We start from the raw sequence: 22,980 nt of genomic DNA, 5'->3' as shown, positions 1-22,980 counted from the left end.
ATTTTGAAGACATAAATGCAAAACATTTAATTGGAGAATTAATTATGAATTATTATTGTCGCAGCAATTCAATGTCAGATTTTCTCAAGAGACGTACAGTCAGCTTAGTTGATGCTTAAGGTAATTTTTCGAGACTGAAAATATGCTGGCTCGTGCCGTCAATTGGAGAATACCATTTGCGGCAAGAGCGCAAAGCTCATCCAAGACTATTTCTCGGGAAAATGCCGTGACCAATTAACATCAGTATCATCCCTTCCCGAGAAGGAAGATACATTTGAGAGACAAAAAAACAGACAGAGAAAAGAGGGCTTGTGCAGATACGATTCAACAGTAACAAATTGTCTGAAAGACGAAGTGAAAAAAACGCATTTATTATAAAAACTAGATATAAATTAAAATGGAATTGGACAAGATTATCTCTGAGATTTTTGTGAGTAATTTTCCGCTTTGTACAAATTCATTGAATTCACAATTTTACAAATTTAAAATAGATTTTATTCTATTACATTTCGTATAATCTTTCGCAAACAAAACGAAAATTAATTTTAAAATAAATTTTATCGCGCATCATTAAGATATTCGTCATATTCGAGAGACTGTGCTTTTTAACTCATGAATAGCTTACGAAAGTGCGAAACGCTGTTCGCCAGCATCCTAAGAGGAATGCGCAATCTCAGGAACGTAAACTTCTACGCGAAAGAATGTCCAAGCGATCGCAAAGACGTCGGCTTTTCGGATTCGAGGGAAAGAGAGAGAGGGAACGACCGGGGAGGAAAGAGAGGGAGGAGGGAAGAGAGAGTACCGCTGCGTGTCGCTCAATTAATCCCCTCGCTGTAATTGCAACCCGCTCTCGTTATATCCGCGAAATTAAATTCCGCGTCTCCTTGGCGCACATCAGCCTCCTTCCCGGACATTAAGTCCGGGTGAGTCGATTGCTTGCATTTCGAGACGGCTCGTTAATCACGCCGCAGCCAGTTAAGACGCGGGCGAAAGTTTCGCCGCGGCGTTTCTCTTTAACGAGGATACGGCGAAGACGGCATCTCGATGACAACGATGCCGAACACGACAAAGTTATACTAATCCCCTTTTAGAACTTGTCACCCGGCGCGCTTTAAGGGAAATTAACATAGTAGCGAGCCGTTTTACCGCTCGACTCGACAAATATCCCGCGTCTTAAATCTACGAAAATTGAATGGGATAATTTTTGAAAAAATTATATTCCAAATTACTTCATACATTTTTCCTCAGAAATTCAGATAAATGTTGATAATTGGCAGGAATGTTTCGCAGGATCTCATCTCAAAATTCCAAAGCTCTGAAACTCGACTTAGTAAGAAATAATTGGATGTCAAGTTACTTTGTTACAAAACATTATTCTTTTTTATAATACACATTACTTTATTATAAAAGAAAAGAAGAGAGAAAAATGTTCGTAGCAGATGAAATTAGCGATTCACTAGCAAACGCGCCCGTTGATTAATGAAACTCGCTTTATCTGGCAAGTTTTTTTTTTTTTTTTGACGAGCTACTTGAGTTTCCGAAATGATGCTTCTCTTGCGTTCTTTTTTATTCCGTCTTTAACAGATAAGTCTCAAAATTACTAATGCATTCCGGTAATGAGAATTTTATCCAGATGACATGTCTCTAACGATTTCATCTTGCACATGTAGAGTAGGCGTGAATGTTAATTCGGTTTAGTAAACTGATACGCTATTACCGCTAACAACAGTGTTCCCTTTAATTATTCCTCGACCATTATCGGTCCGAGAGCCTTCATTATCGAATCAACTTCCGCAATTTAATCAAATATTGATTATTAATATTTAGGCGCATAGGAAGACATAGGTACATTTAAATATTTTAACGATGATAAGAAACTTTTGACGTTACTGTTTGACGTAGATCCTTATTTATAATTTGTAAAAGAGAATAGTCAATATTTTCTCGGTTTAACTTCTTAATTCTCTAACTTTCACACATAAATTATTCTTATTATTCCTTATATATTTTACATCTCTGGAATATATAAATTTTTAAATTCTAATATTATCTTTTTTGATGGGGGTAGAAGCAAGAATATTATTTTAATGCAAGATTACATTTCTTGCTTTAAGTCTTGCTTGATCTCACTGGGATCAAAAGGTTAAAAATTCTGCAGGACTTTATCATTTTAATTACTAATATCGTATATACGCTTCTGCGTCTATGTATGCCAACGGTGAATATGATATTACGGACGCCCACACAATCCCATAGACTGCAAAAGGACGATCTAAAGTCTTGTGGGAAAATAGAACGTAGCCTTCGCTTGATGACTTTTGTCGTTCAGTACATATGACGGTAGCAACAGGTTCCTTGTAGCCTTCAGATGGTGTGTGCATTAGCATTCGCGCATCCTCAGCGAATTTTATCGAGATGTTTTTATTCACACGTGTTGAACATCCAGATTCCGATGCATTTACAGTTCACACAACAAAACTTTGGAAATGTTTCGATTGTTTCTACGGACTAGAGCTCAATATTAATAGGAAATCAATATAAGTTTTAACGTTAACAAAAAATTTCATATTCATGGGATTGAAAAGATTCCAATCTTACAAATTCAAATTTGTTCCTACTCACGTAGGAAAAATCCCCCAGGGAAGGAAAATACTTTTGTCTTAGGATAGAAAGATCACGGTGCGGGGGAAAATGGAAAATTTCCTGAATGTACATCCCACACATTCAATTATTACATTTTCATCTTCTTGTATGTTTGCGCACCGCAACGTATGGAGGGCATTCGTCGTTCGAAACTTGGAGTAGAAATTCGAAACGAACTTGCTGCGCGAATCGGAAACGTCACGATTGCATTCTCGCGGTTGCAATTGCTACAACTCGCGGACAGCCGCAAGAGACGGGACGGGATGCTGCAACGTTTGTTCCGACGGGTAAAGAAATGTCAGAATGGATCCCGTTTTCGTTACCGTTGCTATCTACGTCGTTGTCTATCGTCTTTGTGCTCCGTCGGGCGCGTGCAAGCGAGTTTGTTCCTAATGTTCGTCTCCTTGAGAGAGGAACCGTTGAACTGCAGTTCTCTTAATGAATCGACACTCTATGCTTGTGAGTGTAAATGGTCCTCGACAAAGGATCGACGCCCTGAGTTACGACGGAAACTTGGCCGAATACGACACGAGCACTGGATTTTACTTATATCGCTCTCTCTCTCTCTCTCTCTCTCTCTCTCTTATTTTCATGTACAACTTCAATCATGTACAACTTCTAAAATAGCTTTAATTAATTAAATTTTAATCATTTAAATTATAAGTAAGAGGCGGAGAGATATAAAGATAAAAAGTTGCAGAAATATTTATAAATGTCATAGGATAAATAACGTTTTTACGTTTTCTCTTGAAAAGAAATCCTACTAGAAATTAAAGACTGAAAATAGAAATAAAAATTTTTGTTGCAGTATTAAGAAATTAATAGCTACAGAAAATGAAAGCAATTATATAACAGCTGTTTTCTTCTCTCGAACATTTTAATTTCTACAAAAATTTTTACAATCTTTCGGGACAATGCCGATATTATTATGTTAAGTAATTAAATGTATTATATATTAAACTTCAACCAAATTCAGCACGCAATTTTCCGCTTTTACGTATTAATCTTAGATCTGCAGCCGCATCTGTTCTCGAAAAGCGAGTAGGGGCTTTTTATCCGCCGCTTCGCGTCACTCGGCTCTCCCATTTCTTTCTCCCTTACTGTCGTTATTCGCCGTCTCTGGTTTCCGGTGGCTTACTTTTACGTTTCATACTCTTGTCTCTTGTACGATAGAGAAACGGACGCGGTTCGCTTCGACAAAAGCGGTTGTTAGCGACCGATCTCTCGATTCCGTACGGACGAGCAACGGAAAAAAAAATGTCCCTCTTAGATGAAGTGAGTCGAGATACTTTACCCTGACTTCGATGGGACGCGAAAGTTAACGTTACGACACGTCTGCTTCAGCTTCTTATGTCATTCACTTTGGATATGGGACGCGATCCCTTCAGGAATCGCACGACGGAGACAGCCAATATGTCCGTTTCGTGATGCGTGATCAATTTTGATGAATATATGGGGCGTAACACGAACATCGAGATATCGACTTTGATAATGTGATCGCGATAAACATCGGTCTAAAGCCATTCGCTTATTGTCCGCACGCGATGACTATTCGCAATTCGATGATGTACAATTGTAATCTCATTTGTTTGTTTCCACCGTTTATATCATTATGTATATATAATTATTAGTCGAAAGCTAAAGCAATATACCTAAAATTGAATCGACTGTAAATTGCCTATTATCACGCATGCAATAATTATTTAGAGCTGTATCGATGTCGTCTGATAAATTCTGTTTAATTCATTCGCGCTGTTTGTATGATACTGGCCAAATGATAATTATCATTAATCTACAAAGAATCAATCGCCATGCAACTACTTTCATGATCGCACGAGAGTTATATCGAGTTATCTCGTTTGAATAATTCTGTTTATACCTTAGAGTATTGTTTTATTAATGATTTATTTAAAAAAATTATTTGTTACTTAAATCTTTCAAATATCTAATAACAATTAATATTTGAGTATTCAGATCTAGACACATTTGCAGTGATTACTTTACGTTGTATCGTATTTTCCAAATTTTTATCAATTAATTAAGAATTAGTTATATTCGACATTTTTGAAAATTCCCTTGTAGCCTTCAGAGCACTTTCAAAATTCTGAAGATTCTTAATAATATATTGTCTAAGTACAAACATATTGCAGTATTGCAATATTTTTGCTGCAAATAATAAATCGTATGAAATAAATTTGTAAATTCCTTCTTTCATGATCAATTCTGGCATTCTCTAGAATATTTCCGTCTCTTTCGCTTCACTACGAAGCCTCGACGCTGCGCAATCTCTTTTCAAGAACAACGAGAAAATTTCGCATGAAAAGGTTCTCTCGTAGCACCTGTTCTAACACGACGACCGCAATTACACGCTTGGAGCTTGCTCGCGGACATTATATTACAAGATAAGATATTGCAGACACCAGAGAAAACGAGAATCCTCTAGAGCTTTACCGCGTATTTTGCTTTGGGTGAAAATGTTGAGATGCGCATAGAGTATTTCAGGATACTTCAGATCTATCTTACATACCTTTAAAATCACATTTCCGACATTAAATATTCCTCAATGTAATTCAGTTTTCAATTGAAAATATATTTATATATGTGAAAGCAAAATTTGCTCAAGATTAAATGAGAAATAATACTTCGTAATGGATTTACGAGCTCAAGAACTTAGTGTGCTACGAATCCATTGTTTTTATTCACGAATTGTTTTTTTTTAATCTCGAAACTCTCATTAAATCCTTGAAATTTTCGTCACAAGTGGCACAGAAGGTAGACGAGAGAAATACGGAGCGGTAAATACGGGATATCCTGCATAACGCGAAACAAACACGATCTTTCTTTGCCCAAGTGCTCGCGCGCGGTCGACAGCTCGTTATTTCGCGTTCCTACCATGCGAAATTGCGTTACTACAGAAATGCTCTTAACGATCAATAAACAGACGCGTGTTCGATTTAAACCTGGTCGTGACCTCTCAAAGGCATTCAAAGGATTAATTTGGGAAAAATATGGAGATTAAGTGAAAGTGGAGACGTAACGCGACGCGTTGTGCTTCGAGATAAGGCGCGATATCATGAACTCTCTTTTGCAGCACGTACACCCAGGATTATTAAATAAAATTAAATTATATTTTAACGAGGCAATGATCGTTAGGCGCGAAAGAACATTTTTAATCAGATTAAATTATAATCCACGAGCAAAAGGAAAACAGATTTTTCCGAGAAATATATATTTTCGAGAAATATATATGAAAATACATAAAAATGTAAAATTAAATCCGTCTGTTTTATTCTATGCAATAATCTATTTTTTTCTACAAAGAGAGAGTATTTCGGTTTTTTTCCTAGAAAATAATTATATATGCAGGGAATATTATATATATGCACTGCTTTCGGTTGAAATTATTCTTTTACTTTTATTTCTATTTGCACCAATATTTCTTTCAAATAATAGCTGTGCGTTGCACATGTCGTGGTTTTCGTGGTGCGGATCAGCCGATTATTAACCGGTGAATTTTTCCACCATGTGATTCGCGCAACCTCGCCGTTCCCGAAATCCGAGATTAAATTCTACTCGATATCGAAGTTGGGTCTGTGCCCTCAATTCGCCATCCGTACATGGATAACGTCTTACTCAATCGTCCCGACGGGTGCTGCCGTCAAGACAAATTTCCATGCATTTGGTTAACAAAATTGGATTGCGGCTAAACGAACAGTCACAGATAATGCAGTTGGCTTTTTGCATACCAAACTCCCCTTTAATATTTTTTTCTTTTTTATTAAAGATTTTTCAAAGCTTTTATCATTATATATGGTTCATTTTAGATATATATATATATATATATATATATATATATATATTAAGCACGGTTACATATTTAAAAAATTAATATATTATTATTTATTATATTACTATACACTATATTTAAAATTTTTTCAAATTGCTTTTTTAATTTCACTAAATCTTTAGTTAAGTATAACTGAGAAAATCATATCTAATCTAATCATATCAAGATATTATTTACTTGTTTCGAATATTATCTTAGATACTTAATATTAACGTTTAATTAATGTTCAATTAACAGATTTTAGCTCGATTCTGATTAAAGACTATTACAGATATTTTAATAATTAGTTAATCTTGTAATTTAATTAGCGAACACTATAATTTAATATTAATAAGGGAATTCATTTAATGATATGGATGAAGCGCGAGCATTTGAATTATTCGAACAAACGTGTTACAGCGTTACAGCGTGAATTCACGCGATATGAAGGGATTGGCATTAATAGGGAGGGATTGATACATCATCGATATGCGCAAATCATTATGCTAGAACGGATCGTGGCGTCTCTGATAAGAATAACAAGCAGTCTACGCTCGAAGCGCGTGGCGCACGCGTTATCGCGATTCGATTAAGATTTAACGCGTTACCTCATAAATCATTCTCACCCTGGACGAGAAATGTGTGTATTTTTCAGGAACAATCGATACGGTGTCATGTACATACGCGCACAACGTGTACGACGAAATATAACGCATACCGAGTGTCAAACTTTAGACAGATTGCGCGGCAAGTATTCTTCACAAAATTTTTCAAAGAAAATGAAAAGTTTTTCAAGACTCTCAACGAGTCTTGTATCAATTTCAAAAATATGGATTGTCATAGAATATTGTCGTTATTAAAATTATGTGAAGTATTAATTTCTTAGCTAATTAATAAAGAAATATTACAGATTGTAAAATATTTTAACGAGTAAGAAGTATTTTAACTTTTGTCTAGCTTCCCCGCTTTGCGGAATGAAAAAAGATTCAGAATTATAAGCTATTTATGAGCTTTCAAATTCTGCAAATTAAGAATTTTGAGCTCATCATTATTGAAATTTAATTTTTTAAGTGAGGGACCTGAGTGAACTTTTCCTTAGCTCCCTTCACTTAAAAAAATCAAATTTCAATTTACAGTATGATTCAAAATTTTCAATTTGTAGAATTCGATAGCTCATAAATAGCTCATATAATTTTAAGTTGTATTTCTTTTTTATTTTGCAAGGTAGGAGAGCCAGGGAGGATAATATTTTATTTTTGAACTATTATTTCACATGACAAAGCAATTATGTATTTTAAGTTATATTTGTTATTTTATTTGAGCTATATAATTTTAATGTATATATTTATAATACAGCTTTTGTGTATCTTTTACATTTTTTCAAGTATCATATACTTTACACATTATTTGACTTCAATAAATGATAATTTATACCTTCATACAATTCTATTCGAGTATTTGAATTCGCGAGTATGTTGTAGACGCAATCGTATTCCGCCCTTTATTCAGGAATATCCCCCAGATCAGATATCCATTGCGAAACCAGGATTTCCCTGGGTAACTTATGCATCGTTGGAAAGACAAACTTGCATCGTCGAACGGAAAGCCGGCGACAGAAATAGATTCTCGAGAAATACTTTTGCGAGCTTGTGTGAGCGTACGTGATGCACAGAGTGTTTATATGCGCGCAATCGAAAACGCTGAATGTATTTCAAGGAGGGAATGCATTATTACTTGAATTTAAATCGAGGTGATATTTCTTATTCTCCGATAAGCCGCAGCAATGTTCTAAAACGCACAGATATTTTAATTCCAAATTTTAATACTTTCTTTTATCGACGTGACGTTTACGTTAGCTGCAAAGCACTCGGTGTGATGACACCGCTTAGTTGGCGAAAAGTGAAGAAACCAAAAACGCGACGTTATAGCAAAGTAGTCCTTTGTATGCAAATTCATGAATGCGCGAAGACTAAACGAGATTATTCTCTGCTAGAAAGGTAAGGATTTTCAAACGCCAGAAACTTTACTAGCTTGACTAAGGCATTAGCAGTTGTAGACGATTATCGGTCACAAAGGATTTGGATTTCTTTGTTTTTCCTCAAACAAGCTTTTATAAGATTATGGCATTATTGCGTCGTGCACGCCTTACACTGGACTCGAGAAACACATAAATATCATCGGCAAGAATTCTCTTATATTAACTTAGCTGTACTACCGCAACATATTCTTTCATACCTCCGCAATGTTGCACCGCGACGTAATACGGACGACGGTCGGATATCGTAGGTCATTTTACAGCATTGTTGTTACATAATCACGAAGTATCCCCGCGAGACATGTCAGATTACATGCACCGTGTTTACTTAGGGTATAACGAGAGGCTGCTTGCAACCAAAGCAGCGGTAGAGTAAACATCAATTAATATCAGAACATCATGTAACCCGCGTTACTATGATTTTCACATGTAACAATCACGATGAAGGCGCAATTGTAACTACCCATTGTGTCTCTTAATGTCCCATAAACGCCATGAACACTAACAACGGCCGAAAAATAATAACATGTCAGTAGTATTTTATTATTATTCTAATATTATTTGCAAAATTTATTATATCATGCTAAAATTGCAATCGGTTAATCTATTTATAGAATCGTCAAAGGATCTAATTATTCTAATGAATTATCCCAGTGCTCTGACCCTGTTTTAACGGCTAATAACGCTTTGTTCATAGATTTTAATTTACGAGAGACCTACTTCTGAAAATTCGATTTTTGTTCTTTCCCATCAGCACGCGAATATCTCTTTTCAGATTCATATGTTTGTTTATATATATATATCAAGAGGCGCGATGCAAGGGGCAAAAAGAGAAACCGAGAATCTAATGAGAGTGTAGGATGAAATTGGTGTGCTGATTGCATAGCAAGCGGATTATCAAACTGATCGATAACCAATTCATCGAGCGTGTTCGCGTTACGAAACTTTCGTCGGCCATCGCGCGAAATATGTCATATGTAAAATGTAATATAAAGAATAAAATTTTAGGTGACACTTTGGAAGAATATTTTTATTTCGGTCTTATCTTTTGACCCGGTCTGTCAAATTGCAAAAAATACGTTTTGCAAGCCTAATTTTACTGACTGATAACACATCAAACTCGCGTGACTTGAAGCCATTAGGAAAGGAAAGAGTAAGAAAAATTAGATATAGGGGCGGATTACAATTTTGATGATTAATCAGGCACATTTGTTGATGACTGGGTTAGCGGAATATTCTCAATGTTGAACATATACGTACGGCGTATCGCGGTCTACACGGTTGAAAAGGGCGAAATCACTCGAAATGGAGAATGACAATATAGAAGACGACATCACAATGCTAAACAACACAATGAATGTATTCGCCATTGTGCTGATCGATGAAAGACCGGTAATAAGCGATAATGCGAGCACGCCGGCAATACGAGCGAGATAGATAACAGCGAAATAAAGGCGCGGTCTGACGAGCGTCAGATGAACATGATCACGAGAGGAAAACCGAAGGCAGAAAAATCATTCGACCAAATTCGTCGCATTCTATCGAAAGAGCAAAACACACACAATCGTGATATGATAAAAATCTTTCAAACCATCGGAGGAAGAAGAGACAATAACGTAAAATAGATTCTAATAATATTTATTACATGTTAAATATTTTACTTTATTTTATTTTATTCGAAACAAAAGAATTTCTATCGAGGGCAAGAATAAATTAAATTTAACTTATTTAAAAAATTATTATATGAATTACTATATCTAAAAATAATAATAAAACTGATAAGGGTTTGTATAAATATCTTAATATATATAAAATCTTTCAAAGGGGAAAAAGGATCGGAAGAGAGAACAAAAGGCAAGAAGAAAAATGCAAAGAAGAAACCAAATAGTGTTTGTTCGATAATATTCGCTTTTCATTCAATATTCTGACTTTTAAACTCGGCCTGTTTTATAAAAGTGGGTAAAATATGGTTTTATAAAAGTGGGTAAAATATTATTTTATACATACTTGTATCGTATACATAATTGTCAATTTTTTATAGAATTCTTATAAAATTGTAAAATCTTATTGTTAAAGAAAATAATTTAAAAGGAAGAGAAATATATATATATATGTATCATTAGTTTAATGTATTAATGCTTGATAATAATGGTTTGTAATATATTATAATACAAAGTAGTGTTTTCTTTTTCTTAAGTATCAAGAAAATGAAGAGTTAAAATGAATGTTTTCCTGAAATAACAAAATTAGCTACACTGTTGTCTAATGAAATCAATTTCGGAAGCTATATTTCGAATTTCATTCTGATCATTCGTCCGGAAGCGAAGTTGAAACAACGAGAATAATGAGCCGAAATCTTGAAGAAAAGTGGAAGTCGTTTGCCTTGCTCTCAAACGCGACGAATCGACATTATCGCGGATGATCGAATTTATTCCTGTCCTCCATTGTGCTGTGGATGGTTGGCATTGCTGGTATACATGAGAAAACCTGGGACAAACAAAAGTATCAAACGGGCCGACTTTGGAGAGAAAGATAAACGGGCCGCTGCGATAACGATAAATCAGAGCTTACTTGAGTTATCGAACACACCGTTTGCAATGGGAAGCGTGAAGAACATTCTCGTCTATAGAACTCTTAAGACACATATAAGAAAGATATTTCTCTCTCTTTTCTCTTTAAAGACGAGCTAAGTCTTTCTCAAATTAAAAACCCGGAACTTTTACACTTTATTGAAATCTTGGATATGAAAAAATGTAATTGAAGTTTGATACCATAAAAATTGTTAAACTTACATAACGTATAATGTGTTACTTTAAAATGACATTATTTTCCAATGAGGAATTAACAATATTTTATAAAAGATCTACATTAATATCTCTAATTCGCGTAATTAATTTAAAGATCACATTTTAAATTCGTATTTTCTGAGAATAAAACTAGAGAGAGATAAAACCTGCTCTTGAATGAGAAAATATGGATCGATCGATAATCAATTTATAAAAATTGCACGCTTCTTAATCATTCACAAAAAACCGATGATAATATGATGATAATATCATGCGAAAATAACAATGTTGAAAATGAAGAATTAATAGCTTCTTTTTACGGTATTCTTAATTCTCCCATCAATAATTTATCATCCATTTTTTTCTAAAAATATAATATCCCAAAACCGAATATTTTAAAAATTATTTTAAAATAAAATGTTTTTTATATTTACTTGTTTAAAGTAAGTTCAAAAATATCTTAATAATAATGTCAAAATTTATAAATTTCGATTTGTCATGTGAAAAAATGTATATACACAACACACAAACACACAATATTTAACTTAAATATCGCACTTTAGGAGGAATACTGAAAATAATAATCAGAAATTGTATATATGTTTTGACAATATATGTCACCTCACTATTGTCTGAAAAATTGGTGTTACGAAAAGAACTTGCCATCTCTCTACATATAATTAGAACGCGGAAAGATACGTAAACAAAATATTAAAGAAGGTAATAGACCAATCCTACAATTAGTTAAATATCCAATAATTAAATATTAATTATCATTTTTACAAATTTCAAGAAAATGTCTTGCGTTTTTTTATTAAAGCATAAATAAAAATTTTCAGATAGAATCTTTATTAACCAAAAATATATAATATCGATTTGTACATAGAAAGAAGTAAAAAAAATTCTCATTATTTTATTAACATAAAAAAAAGAGACGAGAAGCAAACTGTCAAATTTCTTCAAATCTTTGTTGTACATAAGTAAATCAATAGTAATATCAAATTATTGACGAATTATTTTTTTCATATACGTCGTCATATACAGCATTTTTTATTTATTATATCTTATATTTTATAATTTATAACACATAAGGAAGGTAAATATTATTTTCTTATTTTGATATATATTTATGTATTTGTCGAAATTAAGCGAAATCAAAATTTAGACAACCACTCGATATTACGTTAGTTTTTATGAATATTGAAAGTTTTATGATATTGAAAGTATTTTTCTCTTTGTCACAAGATATGTATAAGTTTAATATCTCCGCACCGGGTACGTTGTTCTTACTTGGAGATAATTTGGTAAATAATAAGAAAACATGCGTGCTAGCCAGCTTAAACCTGCGTACCAAGCTTGCATTTAGCTCGTTACCTCCAAATGCAGTCAAGGTGGATTTCATCGAGCTGATTTTCTCTAGTATCAACTTACACATAAAAATGCCTTTAAATCCATTCATTTGTCACTTTTTTAATGATAATATTACTGAAACAATTATACTAAAACATGACTTGTATATTAAAGTAAAAGATTATGTTAGCTCGTTAACGGATTACATTGGCACATATGAACCTATGAATGATCAACATAAATTAAGCTTACAAGCATTTTTCTTTCTGCTCGTTTATATCGCATACCGATATACTATCAAAATAATGGCATCTTTTATTATAAACATTTCATCTGAGCTGCCAATCGGTAAAGGTATGGGCAGTTCAACATCATTCGCGGCATGTCTCGCGACATGCTTTTGGCGTTGGTCGCTTCTGCAAAAAGGAATTGTCCGCTATGAATTCGGCGAAGAAGATATGAAAGTGCTTAAACGTTGTATAATTATGTGCGAGAAAGTAGTGTACAATTCTTCGAACATAAGCGACTCTATAGTACCAATATTCGGCGCATTATTAGTATTCGAAAAGAACGGGCTGCAAAAAATATATGAAAAATTTCCGAGCATAAAAGTTCTAATTATGTACTCAAATATTACAAGCGAAGCTGTCCAAAAGCACTCATATCCGTTCGCCGATAGCATTCTGGACAGCATTGACGCTATATCGAAAGAATCTATTGAAATATTTAACCAGATTGAGGAGGAATCGGGAATGAATTTATATAAATGTAGTACAAGTACATTATCAGATTCTTCACAGAGCAATTACGAGAAATTATCAGTAAGTCAATTCATTCTGCAAGTCTCAGTAATGATTTGTTACAGTAATGATTTGTGTGTTTATGGACTGTTTGATATTTCCGTATGAAGCTATTCATTAGAAACTTTAAAGATTTCTTAATATACGTTTTGCAGGATCTTATTCGTATGAATCAAGGATTATTAAATGCATTAGGAATATCACATTCAAAGGTAGATACTATTTGTGCTATTGCGCAGGATTATTCACTAAGTGGGAAGATGGCATGTAGAGGCAGACTTGATTACACCTATATCTTATTACCGCAGAATATCACAGATGAAGATCTCACTAAACTCCTAGATAAATTTAAATCACGTAACTTTTTTGGCATAGTAACTAGTTTATGTGGAGATTGGAGCGGAGTAAGAGTTGAATAGTATATTTAAATCAACACTTTAATATATTTAATATTTAGCGACTTTATATATATAGCGACGAAATATCAACAATGCATTAACAAAATATAGAATATAGAATAAATATAGAAAGAAGTTGTTTTATATATCGATATATCTATCCTATACGTTTACGTATTAATTATAACATTTTTATTTCTTTTACTAATATTATTAACTATAAAAGCGTTTATTTATCTTAATAATATTAATAGAATTAATAGAAAAATGACAGTTTGTGATAATATGTAATAGATACGTAATACGAATGTAATAGATACGTTTCTTATTGTATTATTGTATTGCATTGCAAAATATTGAATTTTGTTTTTTGTATTTAATTTTCTTTGTCAATATTTTTCTATCCATATAATTATTATTAAGATACTCTCATATTATCATTAGAGAAAAAAATGTTCATAATTTGAACGATTTTTGAAACTCATATATAATTTTCTTAGTCATAGTATAAGTACAATATATTCTCAAAGTTTGTCCAACTATTTTTAATATATTTTGTATACATATTAATAAGAAAAATTAAACAATAGACTATTTGTTGTATCTGACAATATAATTACTTAATTTTTAATTTTTATACACATTATATTTTAATTTTTATACACATTATATTTTGCAAATTTATCTAAATTTAACTGTAACAAATACTTTATTATTTTTATATTAGACGTTTTCCATAGTGACTAAAATAATTTATACTAATTTATTTTTTAATCGGCAATCTAATGTAGATTAATTTATAAAGAAATTGTAAAAAATTTATTTATGAAAAGAAATTTCGCAAACTTATATAATCAAAACTTTATTAATTTAACATCTGTTATTATTCTTGATTATTCTTAATTAATACAAATTTTATATTTTTTTTTCATGTGACAGTAAATCATTTCTTATCAATAGTTGCATTAGAGAATTTTATTTTATACATCGCCCTGTCTTTCCTTCGGATTAGGAATCGAATGCGAAAATTCTTTTATTTTAATATAATAGATTAAAAAATATTCTAATGATGTCAAAATTCATAAATTTTCATTTGTCATATAAATATGTGTAATATAAATTAAAAGAAAAAAAAGACGTACATAATATCTAATTTAAGTATCTATTAAGTATCTTCAGTTATCTAAGTTATCTAAATCTGATACTGAAATTATTTATATTCTTTTATCATTGTTTGGGAAATTCTTGTTACGAAAAGAATTCATCATATATGTGGTAAGAACGCAGAAAGACATTATACACACAAAACATCACATTAAAAGAGGTGATAGATTTATCTGATAACAGCTAAATATTTAGCTAAATATTTAATAATTAAATATTAATCATCATTTCTACAAGTTTCAAGAAGGCATCTTCCTAATATGTTGTAATACATCATTTTCAGATTATGTATAGATTCTTGCGTTTTTTTATTAAGTAAAATAAAAATTTATATAAAAGCTACAAGCAGATAAAAGGTACAAGCAAAAATATGTAATATAACTTTATGCACAGAAATAAATGAAGAAGCTCTCATTTTTTTGTCGATAACACAGAAAAAAAACAAAAAGCCAACTGTTAAGTTTCTTGATTATATTTATATATAAATAGAGAATTATCAAATTTCTGACTAAATTATTTTTATCACATACAACGTCAATTTGCAGCATTTTTAATTCATATAAAAGAAAGATAAATATCATCTTTTTATTCCGATATTTTATATTTACGAAGTTTTGATAATATATAATTTTTTGAAATTTTGATAATATCATATAATTCTATATTACGTCAGTTTTGTGATATTAGAGAGAAATATTTTTTTGTCACGCAATGTACAAGTTCAATATATCCGCACCGGGCACATTGTTCTTACTTGGAGAGAAGTTAGTAGTTAATGAGCAAACATGCGTCCTAGCCAGCTTAAACATGCCAAGCTTGCATTTGTTTCTTTACCTCCAAACGCAGTTCCGGTGGATTTTATCGAGCTGAAGTTCACTAGCATTAATTTACACATGAAAATACCTTTAAAATCATTTCTTTCAAACTTCTCTACTTTTCATACTGAAAAAAAATCAACAAAAGTTTTTCTGCATATATAAATTGTACGATAAAGTAAATACATTTGTCAGTTCCCTAACCAATTATACAGGCACATACAATTCTAATGATCGCGGACACGCGATCAAGCTTACGAACATTTTTCTTTCTATTCACTTATATTGCATACTGTTTTGTCATCAAAATAAACAGGAACCATTATCGTAAAAATATTTTTTTGTCAATGAGTTCAGTATCTCTTAAAGTTTGACCAGTAATATATAGAGTATTTTTAAAATATTTTACATATTAATACAATGATTAAACAATATTTTTTGCATCTAACATGTAATTATTTTTTATACATATATTTGTTCCTCATTTGTGTAAATCTATCCAAATTCAATTGTGAATCAACGAATGCTATATTACTTTATTGTTCTTGATTATTAATTAATTATTTCATTGTTTTATATAAGGATTAAAATTATTAATTTTTTAATTTATTAAACTGACTTTAGTATTTTGTCAAAACGTACGAAGAAATTGCAAGAAATTTATTTGCAAGATGAGATATCTTTGATAAATTTATATTCAAAACTTAATTATTAAAGCATTTAATATTTGCACTGTAATATTTGTAATTAATAAAATCTTTATACGCAAAATAATTATTTTGTATTGTCAAAACAAGTCATTTTTTTATTTATTATTACATTGCAGAAATTTTATATCTGATTTCCTTTTCTTTCTCATAAATTTAGGAACTAGGAAGATATGAAAATTCAGTTCTTTATTTCGAGATGAGATTCTCTTGTAAGATTTTTACTAAACTAACTGATAATTTTAAACTCTTAACATGAATATTTACATGTACATATGGATTATAGCGCAACTGAACTCTAATTTGATCTATTTAAAATAAATCGAGTACTAAAGATATTAAGAACGTTTATATTTATGTTTATGTATCTATGCTATTTTAATCGCCAGTTGAATTGAAAAGAAATTGTTATTTTCTGTGATATTGTTCTGAGAAAGATATTGTCGACAGTATACTGTATATTAAGGAAGGTGATAGATCAATCTAAAAATTGATTGCAAAATATCTAACTGCCAAGTTTTTCTTGACTTGTTTCAAAAAGATTTATTTTTCTTTTCTGTTACATTACAGGTAACATATCATTTTTAGATTGTTTAAATTAAATGATACCTAATATTAGATTATATATGGATATATATTATTATATCTTACTATTAAAAAGTTAATAGCAACTTTACAACAAAAAGCTTTTATAACCAAAACTTTTTAATTCAATCAAACTTGGCCACAGAAAGAAGAGAAAAAGATTCGCTACAGCGCAAGAAAAAAGTAAGACACTAATTTTTGAATCTTACTAGATTTTTTTATGCATGACAATCGATAATATATTGACGGATTTTTTTAGTCGCTTTCGGCGTTCTTTACGGTGTTTATTATTTATGTAAATACATAAGAGACAAATATCAATATACGAAAATCTTCTCACTTTAATATTTATCTGCTCAAAAATCATAGGTATATACAAATTGATTTTACGATGATTTATTACTCGATATTAGAAGAGAATTTTTCAAATAATAAATAATATTTTTTTTATAAAGGCATGTACAAATTCAGTATATCAGCCCCGGGTTCATTGTTTTTACTTGGTGAACACATGAAAATGCATGAAAATAAGAAAGCCTTCGTGATGACCAGCTTAAATATGCGTACCAAACTTACGTTTACCTCGCTACCTCCAAATGCAGTCAAGATGGATTTTATCGAGCTGATTTTCCCCAATATCCAATTACACATGAAGATACCTTTAAATCCATTTCTTTTTCACTTTTTTAATAATAATACCGACAAAACAATCGGTGCACATACCTTGTATGAGAAAGTAAAAATTTATGTTAGCTCGTTAATGGGAAATAATAACACATGCGATCTCATACTCGGCCAACACGAATCAAGTTTACAAACATTTTTCTTTCTGCTCGTTTATATCGCGTATCGACATATTATTAAAATAACAGCATCTTTTATTGTAAAAATATCGTCAGACCTGCCGATCGGCGAGGGTATGGGCAGTTCGACATCATTCGGGACATGTCTCGCGGCATGCTTTTGGCGTTGGTCGCTTTTACAAAAAGGAATTGCACGTTACGAATTCCACGCAGAAGATACCTCGGTGATATCAGGTTGTGTAGCGATTTGCGAAAGAATCGTATATAAATCTACGACATCATTCAACATCGTCGTATCTGTGCATGGCTCATTATTAATACTTAAACAGAATTCAATGATAAAAAAATATGATCATTTTCCGAGTATAAAGATTCTATTGGTCTGCTCAAATGTTAAACAAAAAGACGTGCAAATGCACGTAGATACGAGGCACTCACAAGAATTCGCCCTAAATAACATCAGCGCTTTAGCAAAAGCATCTATTAAAGTATTTAAAGAGATTAAAAAAATGGTAACTGATTTAGGACAAGTTGCTTTGGATGATCCATCGAATCTTACTCTACAGACATTATCAGTAAGTCTTATTCTGCAAATTTTAATAATGTCTTACATATAGTCTTTTCTTCGTGGAAGTTTTTTTAAGCTTTTTTCGTGACTGTTTCCCGTGACTGTTTACGCAGCTATCTATATTAAAAATTTTAATTATATTTTAATCTGTCTTTGTAGGATATCGTTCGTATAAATCAAGAATTATTAAATTCACTTGGAATATCACATCCCAATCTAGATATTATCTGTGCAATTGCACAGAATCATTCGCTAAGCGGAAAGATGGCGTGTTTGAATAAATATGGATATGCATTTATTTTATTATTGCCGAGCGTTACAGACGATGACATTACCAAACTTATAGATGAATTAAAATCGCATAATTTTGATGCTTCGATAACTAGTTTATGTGGAGAATCGAGCGGAGTGAGAGTTGAATAGTATTAGGTTGGAGGGAGGGGTTGAAATTATTAACTTAATTTAAGCGAAATACGAAAAACGAACAATGTATTAACAATACCAAAAAAAAAAAAAAAACGTGAAACGTAGATAGATGAACGTAGATAGGTTTATTTGATATATCTTTTAAGATTTACGCAACTTTATATATTTCGGCGCAACGATAAATATATTCTTAAAGTTTTGCTAGCTGTACATTTATTAATATAAAGAATTAAATTATAATATTTTTTTATATTTCAAATATACATAGTTACCTTTTTCTTTTATACCTGTACATGTTATGTGTTTGCCAATCTATTTAAATCTATCTATAACAAGCGCTTTATTGCTTTGCTTCATTTCTTATATTAGATGTTTTTCATAATGACTGAAATGATTGAATTTTGCATCAACAAGTCAACTATAGAAATTATCGAAACAAAAAAATAATAAATATATAAATATATATTAAATTATTTACTAGAAAAAAGGCCTTTTGTATATTTTTATACAGGGATTTCTAATGGTTGTATGCAAGTAAAGCGAGTTAAAGTAGGCCGAGCGAAGATGCGCTTATTCTATAATTTTTAATAATTAATAACTTGTTGCTAATTGCGAAAATCACAAAATGGATTTTTCCTTGATCCATTCTGTGTGCACATAAACGGTATATTATTAAGAATCAAACGCCTTGTATTTAGAATTCAATTATTGAAACATTTATTATTAAGTTTCTGATTAAAAGTTTAATCTATTATTTAAATATATGATACTGTGATATTAAGGCATTTATTCGTAGTAATCATATTGGAGAAATTTTAGTTCTATACATATTCTCTCTTCTCTCGAATTAGGAATTTAATGCAGAAATGTGTCTTCATTTGGAGATATATTTTTAGAAGGTTTTTATTAAAAAAAATAATTTATATTTTATATTTGTTATATGAATATTTATTTGTACATATAAATCAAATATGTTTTAATTTAACTATTATTTAGATCAAGTTGAATGCTACAACAATATCAGAAACTGTTTATATTTACGTTTATCTTTAACTTCGTATTTATGAGTGTATAGGTGCGTGTCATTTTAACATAAATATTATTAAACTTATGTCACGAAAAGACATTGTTCTCCTTCCTTAGTATATCAATTGTTGGCAAAACGTGATCCGCAGATTGTTGCAGGTTAAGGACGATGATTCAGTTTAATAATTACTAAATATTTAATCGTCAAGTTTTAATTATTTTTGATTATTTTATTTCAAGGAAAATCTTTTTAACAACATAACAATATCTTTTTAACAACCTAACATTGTGATATAATATATCATTCTCAGGTTATATATAGGTATGTATTATAAAAATCACATAAAAATCATGACAAAATGTTTCTATAACTGAACATGTTTAATTTAAACGCAGAGAAACTCGAGGAAATATCCAATAACATAAAAAAATTGATAAGCACATATTGAATGTACATTTTTTACGTATGACATTTTTTTTACGTATGACAGTTAATAACTAATTGATGACGAAATATTCTTGTCACATACAGTGCTATACGATTTTTAATTCATACAAGATAAAAAAGTAATTATTTTCGTAAATATCATTTGCGGACAGCCTTCTCACTTTAATATTTATCTGCGAAAATCAATCAGGTATGCAATTTAATTTTTAAACAATTACTCGACATTATTATTTTTTATATTCGACATTCGAATGTTATTTTTTTCATAATAGGCATGTACAAGTTCAATATATCCGCACCTGCCACAGTGTTCTTACATGGAGACTTCATGGAAAACTATGATAAAACTTCTATCGCAGCCGGCTTAGATATACGTACCAAGCTTACGTTCTCCTCGTTACCACCAAACGCAGTTAAAGTGAATTTTATCGAACTGAATTTCTCGCGTATTAAATTACACATAAAGATACCTCTAACAACATACCTTCAACATTTTAATCAAATTGAATCCGCAGAATTTATTGAGGAGATACAAGTATTCAGAAAAATACAAACGTTTGTTAATTCATTGGTGATGGATTGTGACACCTACGATTATAACAACCTTGAACATTTTTTAAGTTTACAAGCTTTCTTTTTCTTGCTTGTTTTAATCGCTCATCGCGATTCTATCAAGATAACAGCATCTTTTGTTGTGAAAATTTCATCAGAATTGCCCATCGGTAACGGTTTGGGCAGTTCGGCATCGTTCGCGGTGTGTCTTGCGGCATGCTTTTGGCGATGGTCTCTTTTACAGAAGGGAAAATGTATTTATGAATTTGACGAGCGAGATCGTTTGAAGATCGGATACTATTCTGACCTTTGCGATGATTTTATATTCAATTCTTCAACTAGGATCAACGTCAACGTATCCGTTAATGGTTCAATAAGCATATATAACAACGGGTGCCTGACGAAAGCATATGATGATTTTCCAAGCATAAAGATTTTGCTGGTTTCCTCGAATGTTAAACAGGAAAGCGTACAAAATAGACAATTTGATATAATGAGAGATTCGTGTTCGATAATCAACCCCATTTTGGATAACATCAATGTATTATCAAACATATCTGTTGATATCTTCAATCAATTGGAGGAAGAGTTATATCTAACTGGGCTTACGATTGATGATCTTCAACCTTGCCACCTACAAAACTTCTACGACTTTTTATTGGTAAATTTTTTTTTTTGTGAACTTCGATATTTTTTTTACATGTATTTATATCCGGCTGTTTCTTGGATGTTCTCGTACGGATACTTTTGTTGAAATTTTAATCGTCTCTTTAATCTCTTTTAACATACACTTCATAGGATCTTAGTCACATGAATCAAGGATTATTAAGTGCATTAGGAATCTCACAACCAAATGTAAACATTATTTGTGCAATTGCACAGAATTATTCGCTAAGGGGAAAGATAACGTATAGTGACAAATGTGAACACGCGTTTATTATACTATCACCGAACTTCATAGATGATGACCTTGCTAAACTTATAAATGAATTAAAGGCGCATAATTTTTCCGTTACGGTAACCAGTTTGTGCGGAAAGTGGAACGGAGTTAGAGTTGAATAATATATTCAACATAAATCAACAATTTAATATGAGGGATTATATATGTACAATGTATATAATAAGATGGCATATTCAAACGGCTTATTATAATTCTGGGAATACAAGTTTTGTATATTTTTTAAATATATATATGTGTATATATATATATACAAGATATAAATTATATTAGAATTATATTTTAGATATAAATTATATCACAAATTACATTACAAATTATATATGAAACTCTATTTGAAACAGTTGTATATTCCAAATATTTTATGTTAGGTATATGCTTTTATACTAAGAAATAAATGTATTTCTCAGATATACAACATATATTAAAATAATCTTATAGAGATAGAGAGAAAAGAAGTATAAGGAAAAGAAAAAATTAGATCTACTTAGTACATTTTTTATATAACATAAAAAAATATATCAAAGTATATACGAAATTTATATTCCTAGAATGTGCGAATATTATTAAGTAGATGCAACGACAAACGAAAGATATGAAAAAAAATATATAGTTTCATATATTATATTTACGAAGTTTAATAGACAAGAGATAGTGATAGTGTCTCGTACAAAATATAAAAATATGCGCTTGCGTTCTACAAGTGCCAGCCTAGCGATATTATCCATATGCGATCATATCCGACCAATTGCGAATACCTAGATTAAATATAAAAATATATTTCTTTATGTAATAAAATAAAATAATAAAATAATAAATTAATAAAAATAGCTATATTATAATAGCGTTATTTTTTATTATACACAACGATATATTATACATTACAAACTTTGACTCAAAATTTAATTCTATATCTTTCAGATATATATATATATATATTTTTTATAAATCAAATCTTGACACAGAATAAATACATTATGCACTAATAACATGTTACTTTTTATTTACACTCACACTAGTGAAGGCAACTTTGCAGATCTTTACCGTACTTGAAGAAAAAAATTAATTAATTAAAAGAAATAACATTCTG

At 31.0% G+C, this 22,980-nt stretch overlaps 4 protein-coding genes across 8 annotated transcripts in view; all 4 read left to right on the top strand.

Moving 5' to 3' along the window:
* The window catches only part of LOC105428980 (peroxisomal leader peptide-processing protease-like), a 173,350-nt gene that overhangs the window by 19,933 nt on the left and 130,437 nt on the right, over window positions 1-22,980 (top strand). The gene's annotated exons all lie outside the window — the stretch shown is intronic.
* Window positions 1-22,980, top strand: part of LOC105428849 (uncharacterized) — a 94,490-nt gene that overhangs the window by 19,937 nt on the left and 51,573 nt on the right. The window lies entirely within an intron of this gene.
* On the top strand, window positions 6,502-14,493 carry LOC105428853 (mevalonate kinase-like). Of its 2 annotated transcripts, XM_089084795.1 has the most exons (4): window positions 6,502-12,010; window positions 12,130-12,386; window positions 12,536-13,461; window positions 13,596-14,493. In XM_089084795.1, the coding sequence occupies exons 3-4, from the start codon at window positions 12,538-12,540 to the stop codon at window positions 13,857-13,859; spliced, it is 1,188 nt and encodes a 395-aa protein (XP_088940921.1). In that variant the 5' UTR covers window positions 6,502-12,010; window positions 12,130-12,386; window positions 12,536-12,537; the 3' UTR covers window positions 13,860-14,493. The 2 variants fall into 2 exon arrangements, with proteins under 2 accessions (XP_088940921.1, XP_088940920.1); XM_089084794.1 differs by having other exon boundaries at window positions 12,130-13,461.
* On the top strand, window positions 17,267-22,879 carry LOC105423719 (mevalonate kinase-like). 2 transcript variants are annotated; one of them, XR_016141287.1, is made up of 5 exons: window positions 17,267-17,292; window positions 17,369-17,478; window positions 17,565-18,487; window positions 18,640-20,570; window positions 20,653-22,879. XR_016141287.1 is itself a non-coding variant. In XM_089084802.1 (3 exons), exons 2-3 carry the CDS (start codon window positions 20,655-20,657, stop codon window positions 21,992-21,994), a joined length of 1,203 nt encoding a protein of 400 aa, XP_088940928.1. In that variant the 5' UTR covers window positions 17,299-20,570; window positions 20,653-20,654; the 3' UTR covers window positions 21,995-22,879. The 2 variants fall into 2 exon arrangements, 1 of the variants encoding a protein (XP_088940928.1); XM_089084802.1 differs by lacking the exon at window positions 17,267-17,292 and having other exon boundaries at window positions 17,299-20,570; window positions 20,653-21,593; window positions 21,731-22,879.

This window comes from Pogonomyrmex barbatus, unplaced genomic scaffold (genome assembly GCF_055798465.1).
Source record: "Pogonomyrmex barbatus isolate J1 unplaced genomic scaffold, ASM5579846v1 scaffold9, whole genome shotgun sequence".
Lineage (NCBI taxonomy): Eukaryota > Metazoa > Arthropoda > Insecta > Hymenoptera > Formicidae > Pogonomyrmex > Pogonomyrmex barbatus.
The sequence above is the reverse complement of the archived record's forward strand: the minus strand, read 5'-3'. Positions and strand labels throughout refer to the sequence as shown.